Source organism: Neomonachus schauinslandi, chromosome 5 (genome assembly GCF_002201575.2).
Source record: "Neomonachus schauinslandi chromosome 5, ASM220157v2, whole genome shotgun sequence".
NCBI classification, from domain to species: domain Eukaryota; kingdom Metazoa; phylum Chordata; class Mammalia; order Carnivora; family Phocidae; genus Neomonachus; species Neomonachus schauinslandi.
Genome location: NC_058407.1, coordinates 140677094 through 140691976, shown reverse-complemented (window position 1 = coordinate 140691976; position 14883 = coordinate 140677094). Strand labels below are relative to the sequence as shown.

General features: G+C 58.1%; 1 protein-coding gene across 1 annotated transcript; it reads left to right on the top strand.

The window, feature by feature from the left end:
* Positions 1-3063: 3063 nt before the first annotated feature.
* TFAP4 (transcription factor AP-4) lies at positions 3064-14603 on the top strand. Its single transcript, XM_021698237.1, has 7 exons — positions 3064-3205; positions 9856-10021; positions 10139-10237; positions 10647-10817; positions 11648-11788; positions 12810-12962; positions 13724-14603. Exons 1-7 carry the CDS (start codon positions 3117-3119, stop codon positions 13916-13918), a joined length of 1014 nt encoding a protein of 337 aa, XP_021553912.1. The 5' UTR covers positions 3064-3116; the 3' UTR covers positions 13919-14603.
* The last annotated feature ends 280 nt before the right edge of the window (positions 14604-14883 follow it).

Genomic DNA, 14883 nt, shown 5'->3' with positions numbered 1-14883 from the left:
AGTCCCTGTTTTCATTCTTTTGGGTATATACCTAGGAGTGGAACTGCTGGGACATATGACAACCTCTGCCAGGTTTTGTATGGCCCCTGAGCTAAGAATGGTATGGTCCCCCCAAGGTGTTCACATCCCAATCTGTGGAACTTGTAAGTTAGCTTATGTGGCAAAAGGGGCTTTGAAGATACAACTAAGGCAAGGATCTTGAGATGGGGAAATTATTCTGGATTATCTGGGTGGGCCCAAAGTCATCATAAAAGAGGCAGAGCGTGTGGGGGGGGGGGGTCAGAGTCTGAGGAGATATGGTAATAGAAGCAGAGGTTGGAGTGAGCCACCAGAGTGGGGTCACCAGCCAAGAAACATGGGCAGCCTCTAGAAGCTGGAAAGGTAAGGAAAGGAGTCTCCCCTAGAGCTTTCAGAAGGAACGCAGCCCTGCTGTCAACAGGATTTTATTTTTTATAAAATTTTTTTTAAAAGATTTTATTTATTTATTTGACAGAGAGACAGCGAGAGAGGGAACACAAGCAGGGGGAGTGGGAGAGGGAGAGGCAGGCTCCCCGCAGAGCAGGGAGCCCGATGCGGGGCTTGATCCCAGGACGCTGGGATCATGACCTGAGCTGAAGGCAGACGCTTAACCCACTGAGCCATCCAGATGTCCCCAACAGCAGAATTTTAGTCAAATATAACCCTTTTGGACTTCTGACCTCCAGAGAATACATTTGTATTGGTTTAAGCCAGGAACTTCGTGTTAATTTGTTACAATAGCAATGGGAAACTATTACAAATAACTTGCCCTTTACAGAAAAAGTTTGCTGACCCCCTAATCTAGGGCAGGAAGGTGACTGAATCAGGGGTGGAGGCTCTAAGGGATTTTGCAGGGGGCACAGTGGACCGAATTTGGGAATCCTGGGTACGGGGACAGCCTGGAGTTTGAGGGTCTTTTGTCACTTCGGGAAAGAGGGCTAAGTGTTGGGAGGGAGTTGGATGGGGTGGTGGGGGCTGCGGTGGTATTTCAGGCCCTGGGGGAGGGGCGGCTGAACCACCGCGGGGAGTCGTTTTGGCACCTTTGGCAGAAATGAGGAGACCGGGCGCCTGGGTGGCTCAGTTGGTTAAGCGACTGCCTTGGGCTCAGGTCATGATCCTGGAGTCCCGGGATCGAGTCCCGCATGGGGCTCCCTGCTCAGCGAGGAGCCTGCTTCTCCCTCTGACCCTCCCCCCTCTCATGTACTCTCTCTCATTCTCGCTCTCTCAAATAAATAAATAAATCTTAAAAAAAAAAAAAAAAAGAAATGAGGAGACCAGTCCGAATGACAGGGTGCTCAGGGGGAACCAGGCTCCACCAAGGCAGTTCTGTAAGAGAAGAGCAAGGGAAAGACACACTTCTCGCGGCTCTCATTCATTCACTCCTTCATTCATCCACTCAGGCACTATAGACCTGACTCCATGTATACAGTTATGTGGCCCTGTATCCTATTTGCCCCCCAGAAGTCATCATTTCCTGAGCACATTTCCTGTCCCCACAGTGAGGCTTTCCAGGGACTGGGATCTGTACTTGGGGAAACTGCCCAACAGGTTGGTTTAAGGATCGGAGAACATGCATGCAAAAATCTACAAGGTTGTGGCAATATCTAGTAACAATAATAGTTCCTAAAGTTAACAGTAACTCTTGTTATTAGTAGGAATATTTTAATTAGGAGGCGCGATTTGGGCGGAACCTTGAAGGCGGATGGGATTGGGAAAGGCGGTGGGCAGGAGGGAGGACATTCCAAGGCAGGCGTGGTCTTCCTGAGCCAGGAGCCAACCCTCCAGGAGCCAGGGGAGGGGATATGGGAAGGAGGACGGAAGCTGGCCGCACAGCGTCCCTCCCTCCCCTCCCCGGGCCGTCACCCGTAGTAGAGAGCGCACCCTGGCGGAGGAGCAGGTCCCGCACTGGCTTAGCCATGAATAAGAAGCTTCGGCCCTCTGGCCCTCCGCGTCCTGCTGTCCAGCCTCCCCGCGGAGGGGGAAAGTGGGAGGGAGGGTAATAGGGGGGTACCCGGCGGCAGCCACCAGGCTTTCGAGCCGCGCAGGCAGCCTGCCGCCGGGGCCGCTGCCGTCCTGGCCCGCCTCCACCCTTCACTCCCCACCGGGCCCCCCGTTTCCTAAGGCAGCCCCAGGATCTGAGGCGCCCGGCGCGCCCCCCTTTGCTTCCTCCTCCCCGGCTCCGGGATTCCCAGGCTCCAGAGCCCGGGCTGGGCGGCCAACTGGGCAGGCAGGGAGGGAGGGGGCTGGCTGGCCTCCGAAGTCGGCCCCAAGTTACATGTGGGAAGAGGTGGCTGTGACGCAAGTTTCCAGGGGGCCCTGGGCTCGGAGGGAGCGCGCCAGAGCGGCTCCTCTCCGTGCAGCTGCAACCGTGAAAAAGAAAAAGCCCCGAGCAGCACCCCAGGCCGCTTAAGCCGTCTTCGTCGGGCCCAGCTGCGCGCTCTCTGTCCCCGAGGGCCGCCGAGCGCGGGACCCTGCATCAGGCAGTCCCTGCCGGACCCCGGACGCACGGGCTAGGCTCCCTCGCGGTGGCTGGCCCTTTTTTTTTTTTTTTTGCAACGCTTGCCAACCTGTCAGCTGATGGACCTCATCACCCATAGTGGCGCATGTAGCTCGGCCGCAGCTCGCTCCATTCACGCCGCGCCCCCCCCAGCCGGCCCACGGCCCCCGGCTACTGGTGCCGGGCGGTAGGCCCGCAGACCCTGGCCGCAACCGGCCCCCGGGGGCCTGCGCCCCTCTCGCCCCGGCCTCGCGCCGCCCGGGGGGCGCTGCAAATAGTCCTTTGTTTACATGCAATTCCTTACTCCGCGGAAGGAGGCCGGGGGAGTGCTGAGTTTTCACCAGCTGTTTCCCGCCTTGAAACAGACATCTGATCAGCTGCAAACACACACACACATACACACGCCCGGGGAGGCAGGCCGGAGAGACCTCCCTCCCGCCCCTCCCGCCCGCCTCCCTCCCCTCGCCGCCGCCGCCGCCAGCATCTGGGACCGGCCGTTTCTGCACCTCCGTCCGGCGCTGCCCTTTGATTCGGATTTCCATCTTGCATTCTCCGGCTGACCGCGGGACCCGGCTCGTGCAGAGGAGGGGGGCCGATCGCTATGGAGTATTTCATGGTACCCACTCAGAAGGTGCCCTCTTTGCAACATTTCAGGAAAACAGAGAAAGAAGTGATAGGAGGGCTCTGTAGGTGTGTACTCCTCCTCCCCCCCACCCCCTTCCCATGATTGCAGCCCCCGGCCAGCCCGCCCGGGCTGGCGCGCGTGTGCGCACGCATGGCCCGCGCTGCCGACCCCGCTCGCCTTTCTTAGCCGCCGGGGCGGCTACAGCCCCGCGCGCCGGGCTTGCGCGGCCGGGGGACCCTCCTCCCCCGGAACGTGGGGGCCCCAAGCGGCCCCGGTCACTTTTGTCCGCTGCAGGCGGGCGAGTCGCGACGTTTGTAAATTGCAAACAGACCCACGTGGTTCTGCAGCAGTCCCGGCCATGCTTGGTGCTGGTGGCTTTCCCCCCCGCGCTTCCTCCTCCCCCCTCCCGCGGCGGCTTCCTTCCTCTCCCTCCTTCTTCGCTGTCTCTGGGTGACCCCCTCCAAGGGGACTTGGGGGGGGCCCGGGCCGCGCGTGGGGCTGCGGCGCGGGCGGCTACAATGCAGCCACGCCGCGGCTCTGGGCGCGGGGTCGGGGGGGAGGATCGGGGAGCCCGATGATGTGTTTGCAGGGAGCGGGGCTGCGGCGGGGATGGGGGGGCGTGCTCGAGTGGGGGTGCGGGAATGGGTGGGACCCGAGAGGCCGGCGCTACAGGCCGTGTGGCGCCGCGGACTCCGGCACGTTGGCGGCCGGTCGCACGCTTGCCGCCCGCGCCCGGGCGCTGTTTACTAGCGAGGCCTGGACGTGACTCTGCAGCCCTCTTGGAGTAGGCGGACCTCGGCGCGCCGCCTCTCGGGAGCTGTAGTTCCCCGCGCCCTGCCGGTGCGGCATTGTGGGAGTTGTAGGCGCGCCCGGGCCACGCTTTCCCCGCACAAAGCTCGGCTCCCGAGGGCTGGATGGGCCAGGCAGGCCCGGGGTGGGGATGCTTTTGGGGGAGGGGGCACCGGACGCCGCCCCTGGCTTCACGAGGCCGCTGCCTGTAGCACGCACGTCTCGGCTGCAAACTTTCCCATCCCACGCCCCTCCCCCTAGCCATAAACCGAAAGTGTTCAATCTTGCAGCCCGGTGGGTGCGTGGGTGGGTGATCCCAGGTCCCCGGCCCTCCCCGGGAGCCACTTCCCAAGTTTGCCCCGGGTTGCTCCAGATCCACCCTTTATCAAGGATGATGGATGCGTGCACCACTCGCATCCCGTTCCCCTGGACACTTGTTAAAATGCACATGCCCGAAACTCCGATGGCCAGGAGAAGGGCCTGGGCATCTGCACTGAACACGGCCCGCGGGACATGGCAGTGCTCGTCTGGGGCTCTCCTGTGTGCCCAGGTTTGGAACCTAAAGGCCCCTGAGAACCATGCTACTCCTGGAGCGAAATGGCTCCCTAGGGCTGGGGCCACGTGCTCTGCCGCCCGGGGCAGGCTGGGCGGGGATTGAGGGAGGAGGAGCCCGGGGCGGTGTGGCCCAGGCTGGTGGACAGCAGGGGCTGCAGAAACCGGGTTCGGAGAAGGTTGCTGCTCAAGTATACACACACACACACACCCTCACCTCGCCCCAGGGCTCCTACCTTAACAGTTCTCAAGTTCGGGGTGCTGGCCCTTCCAGAAGGTCTACCTGGAGGACCTAGCTGTAATAAGTAAAGAAAAAAAATTCTGGAGCTCTTAATATGTTTTAGGGATTCGTTTTGCTAGATTTTTCTCATTGAATTTTCACACTCTTCTTCCTCAGTTAAGCGGCCTTATGATTCCCATATGGGATGAGGACAGAGGCTTGAGAAGGGCAAGTGGTGGGGCTGGGACTTGAACCCTGATCCCAGAGCCCTGCTCTTACCCCTAGTGGCTGGTTGCTCAGAGAAGGGCTGGGCGGGACTATTTGGGCCTGATCCTGGGCAGGCTTGGCACAGCGGAGACCTCTGGCCACCAGGCCTGGGACTTAGTTGAATCCTCTCTTGGCCTCCCAGGACTCTGGCTTCACTGTCCTTGTCCCAAGCCCTGCTTTAGAGGAGTCCAGCAGTCTCTAGCGGTCAGGTGCCCCAGGCTCAGGCCTGGGGACATGCTCAGCCTGCCTATCTGTGAGACAGGTGTAAGCCTGTGCACTGGGTGTGGAGTTGGGCCCTCTGGGTTTGTTCATTTTCAGAAGAAGCTGTGGGCTGAGGTGGGATCAAGTGTGTGGGTTAGGTGGGACCTTCGGGCTGTGTGGATGGCTTCTGAGGCTGGGGGACTTTGTTCCATCCCTCAGTGACTAGAAGGGCTCCCTACCTCTCTCATTCCCCTCCCAGACCCACTGGAGGGGGCCGTACTGCAAAGTGGGCACCAACTGATGTGTCCCCCACCCCGCATCACCCTCCTAGCCCGGCTCATGCCCATGCTCTGTGGTTTTGGACTTGTGTGGTCTCACTGCTCTCCACTTCTATAAAATGGAGCACCTGTGAAGGTTGGCTGTGTGTCTGGAAAGCGCCTGGTGTCTGTTAAAATAGCACTCAAACTCTTAGAAGCGGGAGCATTGTGGTCTTATTAAGTGTTTACCTGCTGTCCTTGGTGGAGGCAAAGAGATCAGTTCTCAGGAGGTAGAGACAGTTAGGGGCTTTGGAGTGTGTCCTGAGTCCCTGATCCAGTATATATGTGGCACCTACTCTGTGCTGGGAACCAGGATTGGCCCTGTCCTAACAGCTCAAAATCTGGTGCTAAAGAGTCTTGTCAGCCCCGTAATAAAGAGAGATCTTGGGATCTCCTGGAGTCCTGTGTACAAACTCTGGAAAAACAAGGCATCCTGTTGCCCTCAATCTCTTTTTTCTTCTTCCATCTCCTTCTCTCTTTTATAACCTAAGGATCATTTTTACTTACTTATTTATTTTTAAAAGTACTCTCTGTGCCCAATGTGGGGCTTGAACTCATGACCTCTGAGATCAAGAGTCTCATGCTCTACTGATTGAGCCAGGCAGGCGCCCTCTTCCTCCATGTCTTTTAAATTTCACCATGACCCTATGAAGTGAGGCAGTAGCCCCCCATTTTACAGGTGGGTAAACAGGCTTTGGGAGATGAAGTGCTTAAGCATGGGGTTCCATGGCTAGTAAATGGCTGGGCTGGTTTGTACTTGAACACAGTGCAGGGAGCTCCCTCTGAAGGACCGAGGAAGCCCGAGAGGGGAGAGGTGTTTCTGATGGGAACAGCCTGGCCATGGTCTATTCAGAGCCAAGGGCAGCGGTGGCAGGCTGGTCAGAGTGAGGTGTATGGATAGAAGCAGTAGGGCTGGGTGAAGGCCCTGGGCTGCTTCAATACTTGGCTGCACAGAGAAGGATGAGCGCCTTGGCATCCTTGCTGAGGGTCGCTTCTTCCCTCCTGTCCTCCTCTTGGGGTGTGGGAGAAATCCCATGTGGGCTTTCCTACCTCTCACTGGAAATGTTGAGTGGCATGTATGTGAGTGACTTTGGGCAGTGAAAAATGAGAGTTCTCCATGCCTAATCTGAGGCTGGAGCTGAGCCTGGGGGTGTAGGTGGATGGGGGCTACTTGCCTTTGGGCTGGGCAGGAAGAACAGGTACAGGTCAGGATTCTGTCTTGAAGAGTGTGCTCCCTACCCCAGAGGCTCTGATTGCTATGCTGGTGTTATTCCCAGGGGGCCGTCTGGGGGTACTCTGGTATTGGGGTGGCAGTCTCGGCACCCAGGGCTGGTACCCAAACTGTTCTTGGCCGTTGGCCGCCCTTCTCCTGGAGACTGACTGTCGGAGGGCAGTCCGGGAGGGAGAGAAGGAACAGACGCTGGGTGTCAGTGGACCCTTCACTGCTCACCTGCGAGTCTGAAGTTGATGTGGAGGGGGCAGAGGGCCTTACCATTCCTTACCATTCCTGTAAATCACATTTATGTGTGCAAAGCTCAGAAAGAAGTGTAAGAAACTTTCAGGCATTTGCAGAAAAAATCCCCTTTATCCCTATCTAGTACAGTAGCTGGACTAGCCATCCATTACAGGAATCTCTGGTTGGTCAGCGATCAGGACCCCTGGTTGGCCAGCACTCCCACCAATCAGAACTCCTGGTTAGCCGTGATTCCACCAATCAACAGCTGGTTAGCCGGCTTTCGCCAATCAGAACCCCTGATGAGTCAACATTCCACCAATCAGAAACCTTGGTTAGTCCACATTCTATTAAAGAAACTATCAGCTGGTACTTCCAGGGCTATTTCGGTGAGTTATCCATTAGGGTCTTGGTGGCAGTCCCTCACGAGGAACTGCAGCTTTGGGGCGAAGTCTGTTTTCTGGGACTTGAGTGCGCATTAGGTTCCCCAGCAGCTGGTTCCTGAACCAGGAGGCTGGGTGGATGGACTTGGTGGCAAAGGGGACAGAACGGATGGAACATTGGGAAGAACCAAGATGAGCAGGCTCTGCTCCTTGCCTGGGTCCTTCACTCTCCTTTGGTGTCTCCAGTTCCCGGGCATCCTGGGGAGAAGGGAGGAGCGGAGGGTCTCCCAGGGCAGAGATTTTCATGGGCAGATGAGCAGGCTGGTTGGGGGAGGTGGGGCTGAACTCTGGTTTCTTTGGGGGTTGGGGGGCATAGGTGGGACCTGGGGTAGTGGGGGCTGGGACGTGCAGGAGCTGCATTGCCTGCACCCTGCTCCTCCTGTCTTTCATGGTGGACTTGGGCAGGGCATTCTACTTCTGTGCCTGTTTGTTGGGAGGGGCAGGGACACTACCTGCTGAGGCCATACACGGGACTCTGGTAAGCAGCAGCCGCTTTGTGAGCCATCAGTGGAGGGTACCATGGTGGGGGGGGAGCTGGGCTTTGGCATCTGCAGGTGCCTGTTGAGCCCTGGTCTGGCTGTCTGACCTTGGTGGCTTGGCTTCCTTTGGACATCTCTTTCCACCTCTTTTTTAAAGTAAGCTCTATACCCGACATGGGTATAGAACTCACGACCCCAAGATCAAGAGTCATATGCTCTTCTGACTGAGCCAGCCAGGCTACCTACCCCACCTCTTCTTCTTCTTCTTCTCCCCACCACAGAGGGTCTGGAGGACACAGCCAGACCAGGGAGCCTGGACTAGGTTCTAATGCCCCCCACAAAGGGCAGGCAAGCCCCTGCATATCAGGTCTCAGGCCTGCATCCTCTCCATTGTTCCGCCCAGACATCCCATCACCTCCACTGTAGGGGCGGGGAAACTGGAAGAAGGGAGGTGCCCCTGGCCCAGAAGTGGGGGGCCAGATGACTGGTAGTGTGACTCTAAAGCTCTGTCCCTCCTCACTCTGAGCCCTGAGTCTTATCTGTGAAGAAAGGGTTGTGGGTCCCCTTTCGAACATCGACATTCTGGGTGCCGTGATGAAACTGCATCCTGAGGCAGGGGGCCCGGGGAGGCCTTGGAGGTGCTGGTGGAGGAGAGGGCTTGTCAGTGGACCCCCAGCCGAGGCTGACATGGACTACCTCTCTGTCAGGAGAGGAGGCGAAGGCCCAGGAAGGGGCAAGGGCAAGTCCAGGGTCCTGCAGGCCTGGAGTAGGACAGATGGCTTGGGCCAGGGGGCCAGGAAAGGCCTTGGCTGTCTCCAGCTGTTGTAGACGTGTTCTCCTGGGTTTCTGAGCAAACTCCTTTCTGCCTGGGGATGGGCACGGGGGCTTGGGCACCTCTTTGAACCCAGGGCCCCCATCGATGGAATAAGGCTACCCGTAGTCCTTTTCCCTACTTCTCTAGAACCAGGGGTGTGAGCTCTCTTGGCCCAGGCCTGGACCAGGTCACCCCCGGGAGGGCCCCTCAGGAAGAAGCCAGGGCTGTGGCTTTGGGTGGGGCCGGTGGCCTCTTCTGGGAGCCCAGCATCTGGAAGCCATCAGGCCAGGGGCGGGGGGAGTTACAGGAGAGGGCCGGGAGAGGGGAAATGCCTCCTCCAGGCCACACACAGGCCCAGCCCTCGGGAGCAGTGGCGTTGGGCCCACAGGCCCCGCTGCTGCCTTTGCCTCCTGCCGATGCCGCTGGGCCCGCAGCCTCCCCCCTTCCACTGGCTGTCTTCTCTCTCACCCCCCTAGCTGCTGCTCCTGTAAGATGCAGTCACGTAATTTGCAATACCATTTCGACTGCACGCTGAGAGCTTTGCTTGTCTGGCACTGGGTGGGCCTCCCTCTTGGGGTGCGTGGGCTTGGGGGAGAAGTGTCTCCAGGGGTGGTTGGTCTGATGTCCCCTTCTTGGAGGGAGTGGTACCTGTCTCGTTTTTGAAGTCTTAGCATGGGGTCTCTGGGGCCAGGCTGGGGCCTTGCAGACGAGTGTGTGGCTGGAGATACGGTTGTGGCAATGGGGAGGGAGGAGGGATCTCTTCGCTCAGTCCTCAAGCCTGCAGTCATGAAGGAGGGGGTCCAGGTGTATAGCCAGGAGCTCAGAGGTGTCCCAGGGACAGGTGTCTGCAGTTAATTGTCTGGGACCATGGGCGTCAGAATCACAGAGATTCTTGGTAGCCGTTCAGGCTTCTGAGCCCCACCCACACGGGCTGGGCAGACACCGGGGCTGGGACCTGGGGCTGCACACTTACTGACACCCAGGCATCCCAGAGCATACTACTCCATCACCCTCCGGATCTGCTGCGGGTGTAGGCATCTGACAGGCCTCTCATCTTCTGCACTGGGAGGGATGAAAGTTATACTAGGGGCCCTCTGGAGGTGAATGGTAAAGACAGGGTCCCACCGGGGCAGGGTACGGAGGGCACCTAGCCTGAGCATGTCTTTATCCTCCCCTGCAGCCTTGCCAACATTCCACTGACCCCTGAGACTCAGCGGGACCAGGAGCGGCGGATTCGGCGGGAGATCGCCAACAGCAACGAGCGGAGGCGTATGCAGAGCATCAACGCGGGCTTCCAGTCCCTCAAGACCCTAATCCCCCACACAGATGGAGAGAAGCTCAGCAAGGTGGGCTAGGGCCCGGAAGGCTTCCTGGAGGAAGTGGTGGGCTCAAGTGGGGAGAAGAAAGTGAGCCTTGGCAGACCCTGCCCGCTGGGGTCCCTGACTTGTCCCTCCCGCCCTCAGGCAGCCATTCTCCAGCAGACGGCAGAGTACATCTTCTCCCTGGAGCAGGAGAAGACCAGGCTTCTGCAGCAGAACACACAGCTCAAGCGCTTTATCCAGGTAGCACCCTGTGGAGGCCTCCTGCTGCCTCAGTGCCTTGCCCTCTTCCTGGCTCCCTTTCCCTTGTTTGGCCTGTCCCGGCTCACCATGGCCTGGGACTCTGATGTGGTTGCAGGCTGCATCTTCCCCACTGACCTGCCTACTTCAGGCATTTCCCTTCCTGCCTGGGCCTCTGTTTACCTATCCGTCAAGTGCATGGGGTGGGCTCTGGAAGGAACCGGGTGATTTCTGGAAAGCAAGTCCATTCTGCTCCCTTTCTGGCCTTTGGCCGTTTGTTGGATTTGCAGAATGGGGCACACCTGGGCCTGACAGCCTTGGGGGGCTGAGAGGGAGTCCTCTGACCTGGTGGTGGTGCTGTTGGTAATATGGGGGTGTCAGAGCACACTCACTGGCCCCTTGGGGTCCCCAGGAGCTGAGCGGCTCATCCCCCAAGCGGCGGCGGGCAGAGGACAAGGACGAGGGCATCGGGTCGCCAGACATCTGGGAGGACGAGAAGGCGGAGGACCTGCGCCGGGAGATGATCGAGCTGAGGCAGCAACTGGACAAGGAGCGCTCGGTGCGCATGATGCTGGAGGAGCAGGTGAGGCTGCTGGGTTGAGCAGTTATTTACAGGCGCACCTGCTTTGTGCCAGGCCTGAGAGTGAGGGACCCAGCCGGGAGCAAAGCAGACGGCTCCCTTTCTTCAGGGTCACTGTCTGCATGGGGTGGGGGAACATTAGAGGATCTCACACTGTAAAAACACAGCTGTGGGGTGTCTCGGGGGCTCAGTCAGTTAAGCCTCTGCCTTCGGCTCAGGTCACGATCCCAGGGTCCTGGGATCCATCCCCACGTCTTGCTCGCTGCTCAGCGGGGAGTCTGCTTGTCCCTCTCCCTCTGTCCCATCCCCCTTCCCCCCCTTGTCTGCGCATGCATGTGCTCTCGCTCTTTCTTAAATAAATAAATAACATCTTAAAAAAAATAATAAAAACACAGCTGTAATAAAGGCCACGTGCCAGTGGTGGGCACTGGGGAACCAGGGAGGCTGCCCTACGGCTTCTCCGTGGAAGTGACTTGAGCTGAGGTTGGGAGGTCAAGTCTCGAAGTTAACGGTGCAGAGAGGCGAGAAGGGTGCTCTGCACAGAGCAGCATGGGCAGGGGCCTGGAGGTGGGAGGGAGCACGGCATGAGGGAGGCCGTGGCAGGAGAGGAGGTGAGTCATGGCGAGCCCGGCAGGCTGCTCTAAGGACTTTGGTCTCTACCCCGAGGGTGGACAAGCTCCATGCTAGGGTTTGCAGCAGGAGCGAATGGTCTCTTGGCGAAGGACAGAGCTTGGGGAGGCTGACCTCAGCAGTCCTGAGGGCCCTGCTCGCGGTGGGGGGAGGCGCCGGGGTGTGGTCCGAGCCCTGCCCCGAACCTATTGTCCTGCCCCCAGGTGCGCTCGCTGGAGGCCCACATGTATCCGGAAAAGCTCAAGGTGATCGCACAGCAGGTGCAGCTGCAGCAGCAGCAGGAGCAGGTGCGGCTGCTGCACCAGGAGAAACTGGAGCGGGAACAGCAGCACCTGCGGACCCAGGTGAGCAGGAGGTGCTGGGAGGGGCTTTTGCCTGCAGCATCAGTGCCTCTGGGCCCCGGCGGGGCAGACTCAGGGCCTAAGGTTACTGGCTCCCAGGTGTCCTGCATGTGTTATTACGTTGAAGCCTTGTAACCGCCCTTTGAGGCCTGAGCTCTTATTCTTCCCATTTTACTGATGGCAAAATTGAGGCGCGGAAAGGTTACATTACATGCCCACTCGTGATCCTCAATGGCATGGCCGTCGAAATCCAGAGTCCACACTCTTGACAAACAGTGTATTTTTTTTTTAAGATTTATTTACTTAAAAAATTTTTTTTGAAGATTTTATTTATTTATTTGACAGAGAGAGAAATAGCGAGAGCAGGAACACAAGCAGGGGGAGTGGGAGAGGGAGAAGCAGGCTTCCTGCCGAGCAGGGAGCCCGACGTGCGGCTCGATCCCAGGAGCCTGGGATCATGACCCAAGCCGAAGTCACATGCTTAACGACTGAGCCACCCAGGCGCTCCTACTTTTAATAAATTTTTTATTTACTTATTTTAGAGAGCGAGAGCAAGCACGAGTGGGGGGAGGGGCAGAGGGAGCAGGAGAGAGACTCTGAAGCAGACTCCCTGCTGAGTGAGGAGCCTGATGCGGGGGCTCGATCTCACAACCCCGAGATCATGACCTGAGCCGAAATCAAGAGTTGGATGCTTAACCGACTGAGCCACCCAGGCACCCCACAACCACTGGATTTATTAGCTATTGAAGTGCTTGCTTGGTGCTGGAGAGTGAAGGGGCCACGGGATCTCAGATGGCTGAGAAGGCCCTCTCTGGACCAACCTTTCCCTCATTTTTAAAATAAGAAGGGTGGAGCACAACCTGGCCCTCTGTGAGTGAAGGAGTTCAAGGGCTGGGGTGGTTGGCAGAGGCTCTCTCGAAGCAGATGGTTTCGAGGGCCATCCCTCTGTGAGCGACAGAAGGACAAAAGGGAAGGGGCAGTTCCTAGAACCTTTGGAAAAAGACTGAGGGCCTCTGTCTTGCAGCTCCTGCCCCCTCCGGCTCCCACCCACCACCCCACAGTGATCGTGCCGGCACCACCCCCTCCCTCCCACCACATCAACGTTGTCACCATGGGCCCCTCCTCGGTCATCAACTCTGTTTCCACGTCCCGGCAAAACCTGGACACCATCGTGCAGGTACCTGGGCTTGGGGACGGGGCATCATGTGGGAACGGGCCCTTTGTGTCCATTCCCGCGTCTCCCTTTCTGTGTCTGCGGTGGGAGGTGGCTCTGGAGAAGGTTTAGGGCAGAGAATGGGCAGGGGACAGCATGGCCTGGAAGACCCCGTTCCTTCCCTCTATGGGATTTGCTGAGAGGGCTCTTTGCTCCCTGAGCCCCCTGTGGTCAAGTTCCTGCATCCAGCTCTTGGGTTGGTCCAGAGCTTCCTCTCAGCTCCATCTCCCAGGACCCGGGGCGGGGTGCCGATGGCAGTGGCTGGCTGGGGGACAGTTAAGCCTCCTGCACAGGAGGAAGAAACGAGATGATCGATCAGCTCCGTGGGTCAGGCCCGAAGTCTCTGCTGGGCCCAGCTTTGCATGGCCCCCCTTGGGAGACCCAACAGCATCACAAAAAGAAAGAACTAAACAAAAAAACCCCATCAACCCCTGCAACTGTAGTTGCACATAAACCCAGCAAATTGACTAATAAAGTTAATAACAGAGACCTTGCATAAGTGAACAGGCACTTTGAAATATATAAATGAGGGACACTTGTGACTCCCAGGCGACCCTGCACTGTGATCCCCTAGGAGTTTTTCGGCTTAGCCGAGGCATTCTGACCGCTGGGCAGGCCGGCTGCTGTGTTGCTAGGCTTCCTTGTGGGCCTTTCTGGGGCGGAGGGGGGGGTGTGTGTGCGCGTGTCCCCGGCCGCCCTCATCACAGCCTGGCCCCCCCCCCCAGGCGATCCAGCACATCGAGGGCACCCAGGAAAGGCGGGAGCAGGAGGAGGAGCAGCGGCGAGCGGTCATCGTGAAGCCGGGCCGCAGCCTCCCTGAGGCCCACGCCTCTGACACTGCCTCCGATTCGGAGGCCTCGGACAGCGACGCCATGGACCAGAGCCGGGAGGAGCCAGCAGGGAACGGGGGGCTTCCCTGACCACCCCCCAGCCCTCCTTTCCCTTCTTGGGGCTGGAGGGGGCCGGTGGGGCAGCAACAGGGAGCAACGCAGGTGAACGAGTGAGGAATTTTTACAAAATTACGACGTCATTTGGGTCTCTTTTATGACCTCTTTTTCAATACTGTAAATCCACCTTGGAGCGAAGCCACCTGACCTGAGGTCCCGGGGGCTGGGGTGGCAGGAGCGCGTGGGAGCACCGGGACACCTGGGGCTGGGCCTCGCCCCGGAGGCCGGGGGAAGCTGACACAGGTGCCTGGCCTCTCTCCGCCAAAAAGCATTTTTTCATTTAAACATGTTTTTAAGAACAGGGAAAATCAAACAAAACCCCAAGGTATTCTGCCCTCCCCAGAGCCAGCCCTAGATGGTCAGTTTTTGACTCCTTCCCTCCTCTTTTTGGTTTTTTTCCTTTCTCCTTTAAGCACTTACATGGGTTGGGGGTCTGGCTGGGTCGGGGCTCTCCGGGGGCCCGGGGGTCTACGATGCTTCTCGGTTGGGGTTTGCTGCTGCCCTTCTCCCCTCCCCTCCTGGCCTCGGCTCAGCACGAGGATTCGCCACTCCCCACCACCACCCAGCCCCATCTCTCCCTCCAGGTTTCCCATCTTCCACCCCAAAAATGTCTTTGTCTCTCTCTCTTTGTTTTGTTTGTTGTTGGTTCTTTTTGGTTTTGGTTTTGTTTATCTTTTCTGTTTTTTGTTTCTTGTTTTTTGTTTTTTTTTTTTTTTTACAATTTTGAGGTCTTTGTGTTCAAGGAGAAGCTATTATATTTTGTTAAGAAAGTGGGGGGAAAAAAACCAAGAGGCCACCGTGCCTTTATAAAGAAACAAAATAAAGTTTGTACTTTGTTTTTTAGATTCTGTGTCTCCTGGGTGTGTGCTGTCCTGAGGGGCTGGGGAAGGCTTTCTGGACTAGAGTATGGGGTGCTCTTGGGGCCCTCCAGAGGGGAC

Bases quoted from the DNA above. Each gene is read 5' to 3' on its own strand.
- TFAP4 (XM_021698237.1), top strand. From the start codon at position 3,117: ATGGAGTATTTCATGGTACCCACTCAGAAGGTGCCCTCTTTGCAACAT. The intron at 10,238-10,646 runs GTAGCACCCTGT...TGGGGTCCCCAG, and splicing joins AGCTCAAGCGCTTTATCCAG to GAGCTGAGCGGCTCATCCCC. The intron at 12,963-13,723 runs GTACCTGGGCTT...CCCCCCCCCCAG, and splicing joins ACCTGGACACCATCGTGCAG to GCGATCCAGCACATCGAGGG.